The sequence below is a fragment of the Zingiber officinale genome, chromosome 1B (assembly GCF_018446385.1).
Source record: "Zingiber officinale cultivar Zhangliang chromosome 1B, Zo_v1.1, whole genome shotgun sequence".
Classification (NCBI taxonomy): Eukaryota; Viridiplantae; Streptophyta; class Magnoliopsida; order Zingiberales; family Zingiberaceae; genus Zingiber; species Zingiber officinale.
This window is the reverse complement of record NC_055986.1, coordinates 129,106,187-129,120,037: the sequence shown is the minus strand read 5'-3', so window position 1 is coordinate 129,120,037 and position 13,851 is coordinate 129,106,187. Positions and strand designations below refer to the sequence as shown.

Genomic DNA, 13,851 nt, shown 5'->3' with positions numbered 1-13,851 from the left:
CCTACTAATCCTCTCCGAAAATCGATGAGATAGATACTGGAGACGTGGCGTTCCTACGAACCTCTTGTGGACTTCACCTCCACCTGCAACACAAGCAGTATCAGTGCTGAGCCAAGGAAGAGGTCCTCGACGATGACCCTCCAACACTTAAGTCAGTCTCCGGCGAAGCAAGAATTGTAGCGCAACAGTAAATAACGCGTGTAACGCATACTTCCGCTAATACTTGGACCTCCCTTTATATAGAGCTCCGGAAGAGCGCGTGCACGTTTCCCAAAGTGAGCACGCATCTCAAAGCTTTCCATGAAAAGACGTGCCAGTAAAGTGTCCCTGATACAGTACCTTAACGGGCCGAGCATATCTCTGAAGTGATAGTAAAAGCTTCCGTCATACGATCCTTTGTTTGACCATGCCGTCTGTTAGCGTCACAAGCTCTCAAAAGGATGTCGAGAGATATCCTGCCGTGTCTGTTGCTTGGCCGAGCGGAACAGCAGCTCAGCCGGAAATCTCTTGTCCGCCTGTTGTATGCTGCCAGGCCGAGCGGGATAGCCGCTCGTCCGAAAGTCCACTGTCCGTATATTATCTGCTGTCAGGCCGAGCGGGATAGCCGCTCGGCCGGAAATCCTCTGTCGTGATCTATCGCTAGGCCAAGCGAGATTGTCGCTCTGTCGGAAGCTCATTGTCCGCGTGCTCAGCTGATGTTGAGTCCACTGATCAGCCGAGCAGGGCAGCCGCTTGACTCAGCTTCTGTACGTCGTTCTCCCTTGAGCGTTGGATCTTTGACTGCTCCCCATGTCGAGGGCTACAGTGAATCGAATCCTTACTCTCGGTCGGGGAATGCTTCGTCCGGCCGGGGCATGCTTCGTCTGACCGAACGATGCCCTATATACGTTGACTATCTTGACTTTGACCTCCATCGTAGTAGCAGGGCGGGATCCCTCCTAATCACCGCATCACCTACATATAGTCATTCCAATTCTTTTATTTGATTTTATGTGAGAAAATTAGAATTGAATTATTATTTATTATTATCAGTCATAGTCTGGCCTTATATTATGAATAAAATTCCAACTATATTGATGGTTTCGAGCCAGCTTTGTTCCTGTTGTAATAGTCAAACTTTGCTTGTAAAACTTTTCCTGTATTAAGAGTTAATCTTTGTCTAGACAGTCGAGCTTTGCCTGCAGAATTTTTCCAGATATTTCAGTCAATTCCAAGGGCTGTCAGTGATGCAGAACACTTGGTTTTTAACCCACTTGATCAATAATTTGTGTGTTGAATTCCTCAGAATTTTAGTGGAGCATCTAAGTCATTTCAGATCGATACAACTTGCTCATTTATTTCAACCAGACGTAGACGTTAGCCAACGTTCCATTATGCTTCCACTAAGAATCATCTGGTCGAAATAATGAGCTCAGCTACTCAGGAAAAATGATCCGACACTGTTGGAGCCTCTACCACAGAGATGTTTTTTTTAATAACTTCTTGTTGCCGATTTTGAAACATCAATATACATGTTTTGACTTTGAATTACCCCATTATATGCTTGTCATGTCATTTAGTAAGGGAGTCAAAGAATCATGTATGGATATTTCATAATTGGCTTCTTGTTGAATCACTAGATTCCATGTTGCGATTCTTCAGAAGCCAACAATCATCATAACCTCGCATTAGAAATTTTAGATAGAAGAACCAAGACCAACACTTTTTATTTTCCACCACATAATTACTAAAAGCAACAGCAGAACACATTAGCTATACTGATACGGATCAGGAAATGGAATCACTGTACAGTTGACAGGAAAAATTTCCAGCAGTGGAGACTTCCAAATGAACTACATACTGATAGCTTTGAAATCCCTCTGGTACGTGTCATCATCCACTAGGAGCAGTTCACTCCATGTGTCTGCTTTGCTATGCCTGCAAAAAAACAAAAAAACACTAAATAGCTAGAAATTAAGGATGCTTCATTCTTCTTTACATTCTTGGATTAAGGTTATTACATGATTTGCGATAGCATGGTTGTTTCAGTGAGGGATCATCAATCGGTGCTTGCTGACCAAAGATCATCTCACAACTCATGTCCTCAAAATCTGGAATTAAGCATCATTAGAATATGGGCCATTACTAGCTGATAAGCATCTACAAGAGAACTATTGCAGTAAGTAGAAAAACTTTCACATTTCTTATGACTATAGTAAAGTACGCATCATTACGAATTTCAGATGCTCTATGGATCATTTAAACTTGATTGATTTGAATCTTTTGTGAACTATTGGTCATTATTCATGGTTGGTCATATAGATATCATGATGCCTGAACCTACGACGTTTAACATGAATACTGAATTTTTGACCGTGTAGTGCTTGTTACTGAGGAATGAGATTTGACGTTACTGGTGTTCTGTCCACTTCATTTGGAAATGGGCGTCCTTGAAGCAGCCATTTGAAAAGAAGTGATGGAATTGAATGTTTCTTCTCAGATGCCAAATTGAATGGATGAATAGCACAACTATGGCCTATGAGATCCAGCTTACTCATTGCATGGAGGACTCCAGGCACGTAGGCTCCTCGACGTGAAGCATTTAATACTCCTTTTGTGGATCTCGGTTCCTTGGTCTTGTTCCCCAAATGGTTGCCCTGTGGTCCTTGTTCTTTCATTTTTTTTCTTTATACTCTTTTTTTTTCCTTCTTTCTGAAATTAAGTCGTGCATCGACAGTGTTTGGTGCTGTCCTACTTTCCCTTGTATAGCAAACAAAAGTTTCTAAGCCCTTCCCACATTCTTCTTTATGAAATTGTTGGTGAGATTTGGGTTAGAAATTCTCGAATCATAAGTTTGGTGATTGGCTCGTGGGAAAGTATTTCTCCATATTCTATCATAGATCCCTTATATGTATGATAAGGTGAGTATTTTAGTTCTTTTATATAAGAACAAGGAAAATATATAAACTTGTGCAAAGTATAGGAGTATTAAACTATCATGAAACTTTGAAAAAGAGTAATAGAAAAAAGATTAACAAAGGAGACAATGATGATCGAAAATCAATTTGGGTTCATGGTTCATGCTAGAAGGTCAACAATAGAAGTTATATATCTTCTCAGATAACTAATTGAAAAGTATCGAAAACAAAAGCAAGATCTACACATGACGTTCATTAACTTAGAAAAAACTTATGATAGAGTCTAAAAAAAAATTATATGGAGAATTCTAGAAAAGAAAAGTGTTAGCGTAACATATATTGAACTAATTAAAGATATGTATAAAAATATAACGACCAAAGTAAAGACTTTAGGTGAATTAAATGAAACATTTCTAATAAAGATAAAATTATATCAAGGATCAACTCCAAGTCCCTATATTTTTATACTAATCATATGGACAAACTCACTCGATATAGTACTGTAGTACATGCTGTTTATATATGGTATTATTTTAATAGATGAAATACATAAAAAAATACTAAACTAAAATTTTGACAAGAAATATTAGAAGTAAATGGTTTTAGACTTAGTAGAGTAAAAAATAGAATATATAAAATTTAAGTTTAGTAATATTAGACGTAATGCGATAATTGTTAAGATAGGGGATGACGAGTTGTCTGGAATGGAAAACTTTAAGTATTTAAAATTATTTTTATAAAATGATGGAGGGATTAAGAGAAATGTCTTACATATAATACAAACAGGATGATTGAAATGGAGGTTAACGTTGGATGTTTTATATGATCGTAAAGTATCTCTAAAACTTAAAAGGAAGTTTTACAAAATGGTGGCTAGACCTTCTATGTTATATAGCGCTTAATGGTAGACTATGACTCAAGTATGTGAGTAGAAGATGAAAGTTGCAGAGATGAGGATGTTAAGATAGATGTGTAGACATATGAGGATGGATAAAATAAAAAATGAGATCATTAGAGAGAAAATCAAAATTGTATCTATTAAGGGAAAACTCTAAAAGAAATAATTAAAATGGTACAGACATGTACTTAGACGACCAATAAATGCCCCAGTTAGTTGATATGAAACTATGATAAATACGCATATCAAATAAGTAAGAGAAATAAGTAAGAGGAAGACCAACAAATAGTTAGCAACAATAAAATAAAATAAAATAAAATTTATTTAAATATATATGATGATATAATAGGAGATAGAATGTAATGACATATAAAGATTCATATAACCGATCTTATCTAATAGGATACGAATTAGTTGGTGTTATCATAGATCCAATAAGTCAGCCATATATGATGTTCTTATAGAAAATGGGTTTATAAGGAATATACTTGGATTCATATAGACTGGCATTCCAAGTGAATCCTGGATGAAGCTTTGACATGGGATCTTGCATAAGTTTGTGCACATCCCCACACAATTGGTGCTCTCAAGAAACCTACAAGAAATAATGAACACGTATGGCATACCATATTTACACACAGAATTTGTCTTTGGCTCATCTTTATGGATAACAGTAGAAGAGTACCTGCATTTAGGGATGTATACCACATTTTTCTCTGTTTTCCCTTTGACTTCTGATTCCCTGACCTTTCTCAGACAAGAAGAATCACTCTCATTTTTGTTCCGGGGGATTCAACGTTACTGCATATTTGAGTAATTTAAGAAGATCATGTACCTCGCAGGGGCCAATTAGCCATGGGAAGAACAATGTAGTGAAAGCTGCAAAGAATTCTCTTGTAAACGTGGACGGAGGCAATAAAATCTTTATCTGCCGTGACAAGAGACAAGAGCACAGACTTTCCATTAGCAATCAGGTAACGCAGAAGGCATAGATTTATGAGCTGTGATATACCTACCATCTGTCTGTGTCCGGCATTTTAGTTCATATGTTTTTTTTCTCTTTTTTTTTTTTTTATCAATAAACAAAACAATAGGATACATTTTTTATTCTAAGAATCCATTAAATTGCCAAGATCTATGTTTTAAGTATTCTTTGCAATTTCAGAGCCTTCAAGTTTCTTGAATGCCATGTTTACTTAGCCTGATTTGGGTGAGAATAAAATAGCAAGAGAAATTAATTATTTTTTTAAAAAAATTCTATTTCTTTTATTTTTGCCTAAGTAAGCACGGCATAATGGATCAAAATATTGTTTAACTTTGTGTATTTTGGTCTAACAACTATTTACTGATTGACTTTGTATATTCTCCAATTGACATCCATTGCGTGACCATCTCTGTCAAAGTTTTCTTTTAAGCACTCAATATTATTTATATCATTGTGTGTATTACCTGCATGGCTTGTATAATAATACATAATTTTCTCTTGCTTAATTCACAGGATATGTTTAAGATAATAATTTTAAATCTTGATACAAGAAAGCAAAATTTTGCATAATTGTTCTCTTTAAAACTGCATAGTATTTTTATAACACAGTGCCTTTGACGAAAACCCTTTTTTTTTCTCCTTAGAAAACCATGACAAGAATGTTGGAAACAGGAAAGCTCACTTGCCATTGTCAGTATGGCGACTGGGAAGGCCTTCTGCAGAGTTTGGATCACTAGATTCTGCTGCGCTTTTGTTCCATGCTTCTTGGAGATCATCACTGCTGCCTCAACCAGTCCCTCATATCCTTGCTTCTTGTTGCTTGTCCCTGTGATTCAAACCACCAGTCTCCAAGGTTATTTTCTCCATAATAAAACCTACTAGAAAAAAAAGTTTGTTAATTCTTGTCATGCTTTTTTATTGTTTTCCTTCACTCTTTCCTATGGTGCAATCAAGAGGAAGAACAGGAGCATCTTTAATTTAATCTGTTGTGGAATCCAAATAATAACAAACCTGTGGTTGCTTGGATGGCTTTTGTCAGGTAATGGATGGCTAGGAGGTCGAACCAGTTATCTTTGTACTTATAACTCTCTTTGTTGTCTCCCTTTATCGGCACTAGCAACGCCCTCATCTCGTCTGCCGTCGATAGAGTTGTGTATATGGCCGGGCTGTGCGGTATCACGGTTGCTGATACCATCATCGGTTTTCGACTCGCTCTCCGATTGCCCGACTCTGATCCTCTTCTCGGAAGGCATTTAGTCCCTCCATCACCAAGATGACTAGCTTTCATTGTGTTTGTGCGTTTGTAAAGAAGAGTTGTATACAAGTGAGTAGGAGGAGAAGAACCTAAGGAGCTATATATAATACTTCTTTTGTTGGTGGAATAATATTTATTCATAATTAATTGATCCGAGTAATTGACTCGTAGAGATCCAGTGGCGGGACCTTGTGTTGCCTTGTGGGGATGTATGATCATGTAGCCATTCATTTGGTAGGAGGTATCATCACTTTGCCCATGGGAAAAACATTTTATCATTTCCTCAAACAATAATTTAAACTTGAAAGATTAAAAAATAAATAAAATCATTGATGCGATTCATTCTTGATAATAAAATAACTATCTTAGATGAAGAATTGTATGTTTGGATAGTTTGATTCTTTGTACAAGTTGATGTCTGTAGTGTAGTCATTGGCATTAAATAGGTAACTTTGGAATGAAATTTAACAAGCAGATGTGGAGAAGGAAGCTTGAGTTTGATTTTCGTCTGTTACCACTAAATGAGCTATTGGAGGATTACACCATTAGCAAGTTCATTTGGCCTCTGTGTTGCTTTGAAAATGTGCTGTTGCAAGAGGGTGAGGAGTTCTGATCATGGAGTGGGCGGTGGTGGTCGGTCAAAATGGGGAGAACAATGGGAGTTGTGATCACTTCAAACCAAGTGGCCATGGGACAAAAGGGTACGACATGGTGGGAAGAGCAGAGCAGAGCAGGGCAGCATGGGAACAGTGGGATCACACGGCCGGGGGTGAGTGGCAAATGGCTCAGGATGAAAGCACAAAGTGTGGTAAGAGCAGCAATGGCCAGCCAGCACTGGGAGATACAAGTGGAAAAACAGCAAATCCACTCTTGGCCTCGAGCACCCTTTCTTGGAAACTCTGAGTTAGAAACACGATCGAAATGAGATAGAATGAAGCATGAAAGTGTTAAGAAACAACTTAACTTCCGGCGATATATACTCGGCCTATTAAACAAGAGAGTTCTGTCCCCTTGTTACTTAGTGTTGAAGGATGTGCTCTCTCTCCTTCTTCGACAAAAATGGAGATGGTTTAATTAGTTTCTTAGAGCATCCATAATGTTCTAGCATTATAACACCCACTACATCATCAAAAAAAATATGAGACCCACTACTATATACTCGTTATAACAACATCCTTCTTTCACTCACATTCCTTTTAATATTCATATTCATTATTCATGGGTCCCACCGTCCACTCACTCATTTTAACATTATATCATATTAAATAAATATGTTTTAAAATATTTAAATTATTATTATTATTTTTAATAATAATTTTACGTTTAAAAATAAAATTTTATTATTTTTCAAAAATAATATTAATTTTTAAATATATTTATTAAATAAAATAAATATTTGTGAGAAAACGAAATTACAATGTTAGGAAAACGAAATTGTAAAAAGTTAGTAAAATGAAATTACAACTGAACACCTAAAATTATAAAGTTGGAAAATGAAATTACAACTAAGTCGGGAAAATAAAATTACAAAGTTGAGAAAATAAAATTTATTTTAAATATTAATTCATGGATTGTTGTTGTATTGCCCCCAGATATGCTCAACTAAGTCGGCGCGAAGTTGGTGATGAACTTGAGTGTCACATAGCTCAGAATTTGTTCGAAGATAATCCTGAAATCCTCGGTTTGAGCCATGGATAGGTTGTGCGGGTTCGTCACCTTCTTCGTTGTACCAATTTGTCACGTGACCTCCCTCATCCTCAACAATCATATTATGAAAAATAATGCATGCTAACATGATTTGTTTTAACTTTTTCCTATACTAATACCGAGCTGGACCTCTGATAATCGCCCATCGAGATTGGAGCACCCCAAATGCCCGTTCAACATCTTTTCTTGCAGACTCCTGTCTTTCCTTAAACAACTTCCTCTTGGAATCCTCCGGGCAAGGAAAAGCCTTAACAAAAGTAGCCCACTCGGGATATATTCCATCTGTTAGATAATAGTTCTTCGTATATGTAGTGTCGTTCACCGTGAAATTAATCTCCGGCATATTTCCTTGTAAGACGTTGTTGAATATGGGAGATTCATATAACACGTTAATATCGTTACGTGAACTGGCGACCCTAAAAAATGCATGCCATATCCACAAGTCATGAGACGTGACCGCTTCAAGTATGATTGTTGGTGACCCATGTCCCCTTGTAAATTGACCTTTCCAAGCAACTGGACAATTTTTTGATTTCCAGTGCATACAATCAAGGCTACCTAACATGCCAGGAAAGCCATGTCTCTCATCATGCATTTGAAGAAGACGTTGAACATCATCAGCATTTGGCCTTCTCAAGTACCTATCACCAAATATTTCAACAATGTATTCGCAGAACTTGAAAAGGCACCTGATGGAAGTTGATTCACCCATACGTAGGTACTCGTCAAGATGATCGGCGGGGACTCCGTAAGCCAGTTGACGAATCGCAGCGGTGCATTTTTGTAGTGGTGACAACCCTTTTCTTCGTACAGCATCGTCTCTTTGTTGAAAAAATGCTGAATGATTCTCTAATGCATTCACTATGCGAAGGAATAACTCTCTTCGCATTCGAAATCGTCTTCGAAATATTTCATCGTGATATACCGGGGTTATAGAGAAATAATCATTGACAAGTCTCTCATTCCCGGCTTCACGATTTCTTTGGACGAACCTTCTTCTGCGCGTGTCCCTCCTCTGATATGCTTCCATAAGTTGTTGGTGTTGTTGAAGAACCAATAACATCAGTTCTTCACCCGAATCATAAGCTTGCTCATCGATTTCAACATAGATTTCGTCTTCACTTGTCGAGCTGGAACTTGAGCTAGAGCTGCCTGTAGAATGAGACATTTTTGGAGAAAACACGTTTTAGTATATGTGTTTGAGAAATGGGATGATGGTCTATATATATTGTTTTTCTCATGCAACGGCTAGTTTGCAATGACGAGTATGCAACGTCGCGTTGCAACGGCTAATTTGTAACGGTAAGTTTGTAACGCCTAGTTTGCAACGGCTAGTTTCCAACGGCTAGTTGTAACAACTAGTTTCCAACGGCTAGTTGTAACAGCTAATTTCCAACGACTTGTTTATAACGACTATTTTACAAAAAATATAATAATTAAAAATCATATTAATCGAAATGAGAAATACAATAATTAAAAATTACAATCACTCGAAAATATAATAATACTAGAAAATGAACGTTAAGTAAACAATTTAGATATTCCATCTCGACCTAATATCCTTGCATAGGCATTCATGTATGATAAGTTGCTCCTTTGTCATCTGCGAGGTGTCTTTGTTCAATATTTCGTACTCCTTCAACTTCAAGCGACGATTCTTAGCTTCAGATTTGGACAATGCAGCTTTTGTCTTAATCTCCTCTACTTCGAGTTGTTTTTGTTTCAAATCGACTTCGGACTTCTTCACGCTTGTGTACTCAGTGAACTTTGTGATAATATTGTTGTAGTTTACTGTCAGATCCTCCATGGTCGATTTTACTTTGTCTTTTCCCTTTCTTTTTGCTACCTTTTACCTCATTGGACGAGTATCTTCATAATCCAGGTCTATACTCACATCTTGGTTGGAGGAGGTGTTGCTTGCTCCAGACTCTGAGGTCCTCGTCTTCTTTGTCGCTACAAAGTGATCAGCGGACTGTGAAGTAAACATTGGACGGTCTTTGACAATTCTCCACACATGTTCGAGATTGAATGCAACACCATTGTTTTCGGATAGATATTTTTCGTACGCAAACCTCAATATATCTTCATCACTGTGACCACTTCGATATGAACTATAAATACTATTGTAATTTGCGTTGAATCGATATATCTTCTTTTGGATTGTATTGTGCTAATGTGACCGTATAACATTTGCACTTCTGGTGTTTGAACCTAGGGGAAGATTCTCATTGTAGTAGCTTGCAACCCGTCCCCAAAAAGTATCCGCCTTTTGATCATTTCCGATTATTGGATCATCACTGATAGTGACAAAACTTCTCGCTAAGACCTCGTCTTTAACCTTTGTCCAACTTGAACGCTTTCTTGTACCCTCAGCATTTGAAATCGCCTTTTCTAAATTAACCACCTCAATTGGGGATTCACAGTCGGAAAGTTGAGTCTCCAGGACAAAAGTCGAAGTTGCATGTTCATTTGATATCGAAGGAGTGAAAGACATACCTGTTGTATGCGGGGTACCATATCCATGAACAGCCGACGGCATGAAATACGGATGACTCATGTTTAGCCAATATTCGGCTGGAAGCGGTTGATATGAACCTCGAGGGGCATAATTCAGATGATTCATAGAATTTTCAAAACCTTGGACATTTTGAAGATTTTGTAGAGGAAACGACATATTGGGAAATGGATGTGGGTATTGATAATTTGGTGGAATTTGTGGATTTTGGGAAGATGAATATTCTTGCGAGTTGTTTGTAGAATTCAAGAAATTTGTAAAAAATGCCCTATTATTTTCATCCATTTTGGATAGAAAATAAGATGGTAGGAACTTGAAAAAATAGATGGGGAGAGAATTTTAAGAGTAAAATTGAAAGAGTAGTGAGTGAGAATGAAAATATGTGCACATATGGATGGATATTTATAGTCGAAATTTCAAACTAGCCGTTAAAAAGTAACCGTTAAATAACTATCCGTTATTTAATTTTTAATTAAAAAATATAAAGCTGTTATTTTAAAAAATCATTATTTAAAAACTTATATTAAAAAAAAGCCGTTGCATTGCATCTGCCGTTGGTAAAAAAACAAAAAAAAAATAACAACTTAAAAAAAAGTCGTTGCATGTACCGTTAATAAAAAAAAATTTTGCACATGGGGTGGGCCCGCCCCACAAACACTTGAACGACGTTCAATTACTTGAACGCGTTCAAGTTATTGAACGTCATGTTGGCATGCTGCAACGTGGCGTTAACGTACAGTAGCGTTATAACGCGGCGTTTAACGCCGCGTTGCAGGTGCTCTTAGGGCATCTTCAGCCCATCACCAAAACATCAAATTTGGTGTCAATTTGACACCAAATTACTCCAACCAATACACAAAAATCCATCCCAAATATGGTGATGTGAATAGTACAATACCAATATGGTGTTGCACTATTCACATCACCATATTTGGTGATAGAGAGATTTTTTTTTTAAATTTTATTATATTATTATAAAATCAAATATAATTAGTTAATAATTATTATTTTCTTTATCTTTATTTATAGTATAATTAAATGTAATTATTATTTATTATAAATTTAAATTAAGTGTATTAATTTTAAAATCAAATATTAAGAAGTATTAATTTTAAATATAATAATTATCATATAAAAAAATTAATAAGAATAATAAAATATTCTAAAGAATTTTTTTTTTTGGGTGTGATATAGTAATAATGGGTTGGAGTTGAAATAATGTTTAGTGTTGAAATAGCACCATTTTGATGTGAAAATTACATCAAATTTGATGATGTGAGTTGGAGATGATCTTACACTTTGCTCGGTTTCTTTCTTGTACTTTGATTCTCTCTTTATCTCTCTCAATTTTTGGTATATTGCTTGACATTTTTTGGTGATTGACATTTTCTTTACGACATGAATTAGTTTTTAGTCATTTTAGATCATTAAGAAATAATGAATCTTTGCCCTTTTTGCCGTGGAAATAAATCTCAGGTTGCATCACAATTGAAGAACTGGCCAGGGTCATTGGAACGTGATGCGATGATAGAAGAGACTTATTTAACACAGGGTCAATTATTAGGATAGAAGTCAAAGTTAAGATGGTCAATACCCAACGCCCGGATGCCAGAGGGTTAAACAAAAGACAATTACAATAACCGGTTGGGCAATCAGGGCCCGACCGGTGGGAGACATGTCCGAGCAAACCATCCGTTCAGCTCGGGATGACACATAAGATAGCCAATACTCAATACAGCGCAACATGACATTGAAAGAGACCGGATAGCTGGTTTGAAAGGGGAGGCTATGTTACTACATAGCTACTGCACGGAAGAGCCACCTGAGGTCGTTAGAGTGGAGGGGTCCCAGCCAAACGGCTATCCCGCTCGGCTAAGCAACGGGACCTAGCGCAGACGGATCGGAGTCTCGGCTGAGCGACTATCCCGCTCGATCCAGCAACGGGATCACTGTAGTATCTCTCGATATCCTTTTGGGAAATAGTACCGCTGACACCGAGGCATGGTCGACAGACGGATCGTACGGTGGAGGCTTCTACTGTATTGTCAGGGATATGCATGTCCTGTTAAGGTATGATGTCAAAGCTACTTTCTTGACAAGTCCTTTCATAGAACATATTGGAGAGAGTCATGCCTTGGGAAGCATGCACATTGCCCACCAAAGCTTTATATAAAGGGGGGTTCATCACCGACGGAGGTTCGTATTATTCTTGAGTTCTACTATTGCTACTGTTGCTCCGCTTTTCTCCACATTCCGATGACTGACTTGAGTGTCGGAGGGCCAACACCGGGGACCCCTTCCCTGGCCCAGTACTGATGTCATTATTTTGCAGAGCGGAGCTAAGTCGACCTCCAGTCAGCGAAGCCGCCACCTCCCAGCTTTCCAACTTCACGATTTCAGACATGATCATTTTGGCGTAATTTGTGAGAACGCAACCTACATCTGAACGAAAAGATGGAAAACGGTGGACGATTCACAATAGTAATGTTGACGCAAGAGAAGCTCGATATTCTAATACAAGCCCGAACGACGAAGATAGTAGAGCAACAACAACAACAGACGTTGGATGAATGCCAAGCGCAGGAGTCCACAGCATCAGCCGCTGGTCGACCAGCTGAACACGGTGACCAAGCGAACCGAATATCTACTCAGGGTAATAGCAAGAAGTCGACTGACACGTATGGGGAAGTGCCTAATGAGCCTATCGCCTTCCACCGAGCGTTGTTCAGGATCCCATCGGAGGAACGGGGCCGAGCAGACAAGAACTTGGGGTCTTTCTCGGATGACGCACCCGTTCGGGAAGCAAGGAAAGGGAAGGCACCTAGGGAGGATGATTCGCCCGAGCGGATCAATCTGTTAGAATTTTTCGGGCCACGAAAACCGCTTTTCGCGTCGCGGAAACCCCGAAACACCCTAGCCAAGGATCTCGTGCAAAGAAAAAAATCTGATTCGAAAAATTCCACGTATTTATATCATGCTTAATACCCGAATATGTTAGATCTACTCCTAGATCTATAGTTTAAAGAAAAACTACCTTTGATGCGTGCCCTTCGCTTATCCCGCTCAACCAAGGTTGAAGTTGGATCTAGAGGGCACAAAGTAGAGCCCCTCTATATGTGTCCACACAAGCAATTAGGTGGAGAAGATGACCGAAACAAGGTGTGCTAGCACCTATGTGGTTTTCGGCCAAGAAGAGGAGGAAGAGAGGGAGAAGTTGCCGAGAGCACCAAGGAAGAAGGAGAATCAAAAAATTGAATTCAAAAAACTCAATCAATCCACCATATCATGTGGCCGGCCACATAAATGTCATTAAGTGGGCAATTAATGCTCTTAATTGCCCCCTTAATGTGGCCGGCCACTCATGGGTAACCTCCCATGAGGTGGCAAGCATGAGGTGGCATGGTGATGTGTAGCATCCCCATTGGTTCTCCCATGCCACCTCATCAAATGTGGTGGCATCCAAGTCAAGTCAATATTGACTTTCAACCTTCCTAATTTGGCCAAAGTCAAACATGACCAAATTAACTCCCTTAATTGATTTATCCAACATTTGGATCATACTTGAGTCTAACTCATAGTCAAGTCAAACTTGTG

The 13,851-nt window shown here is 38.2% G+C and overlaps 3 protein-coding genes across 3 annotated transcripts; all 3 read right to left on the bottom strand.

Annotated features, from left to right (window-relative positions):
• Positions 1–1,702: 1,702 nt before the first annotated feature.
• On the bottom strand, positions 1,703–6,104 carry LOC121998663 (beta-carotene isomerase D27, chloroplastic-like). Its single transcript, XM_042553704.1, has 7 exons — positions 5,792–6,104; positions 5,467–5,606; positions 4,631–4,723; positions 4,481–4,542; positions 4,284–4,390; positions 2,001–2,090; positions 1,703–1,917 (listed from the first exon to the last, which is right to left on the bottom strand). The coding sequence occupies exons 1-7, from the start codon at positions 6,066–6,068 to the stop codon at positions 1,880–1,882; spliced, it is 807 nt and encodes a 268-aa protein (XP_042409638.1). The 5' UTR covers positions 6,069–6,104; the 3' UTR covers positions 1,703–1,879.
• A 1,750-nt stretch (positions 6,105–7,854) lies between these two features.
• Positions 7,855–8,910, bottom strand: LOC122042100. The gene has a single exon (XM_042602046.1). It carries the CDS (start codon positions 8,908–8,910, stop codon positions 7,855–7,857), a length of 1,056 nt encoding a protein of 351 aa, XP_042457980.1.
• A 681-nt stretch (positions 8,911–9,591) lies between these two features.
• Positions 9,592–10,281, bottom strand: LOC122042091 (glutathione S-transferase T3-like). Its single transcript, XM_042602032.1, has 2 exons — positions 9,923–10,281; positions 9,592–9,832 (listed from the first exon to the last, which is right to left on the bottom strand). Exons 1-2 carry the CDS (start codon positions 10,279–10,281, stop codon positions 9,592–9,594), a joined length of 600 nt encoding a protein of 199 aa, XP_042457966.1.
• Positions 10,282–13,851: the final 3,570 nt, after the last annotated feature.

Excerpts from the sequence above, each read along its gene's own strand:
- LOC121998663 (XM_042553704.1), bottom strand. The coding sequence starts at position 6,068 with ATGAAAGCTAGTCATCTTGGTGATGGAGGGACTAAATGCCTTCCGAGA. Across the intron at positions 4,724-5,466 it reads CAGTCGCCATACTGACAATG|ATAAAGATTTTATTGCCTCC; the intron begins GCAAGTGAGCTT and ends TTGTCACGGCAG. Across the intron at positions 4,391-4,480 it reads GTATACATCCCTAAATGCAG|GTTTCTTGAGAGCACCAATT; the intron begins GTACTCTTCTAC and ends TATTTCTTGTAG.
- LOC122042100 (XM_042602046.1), bottom strand. The coding sequence starts at position 8,910 with ATGTCTCATTCTACAGGCAGCTCTAGCTCAAGTTCCAGCTCGACAAGT.
- LOC122042091 (XM_042602032.1), bottom strand. The coding sequence starts at position 10,281 with ATGCCGTCGGCTGTTCATGGATATGGTACCCCGCATACAACAGGTATG. Across the intron at positions 9,833-9,922 it reads AGAAGTGCAAATGTTATACG|TGATGAAGATATATTGAGGT; the intron begins GTCACATTAGCA and ends AAGTGGTCACAG.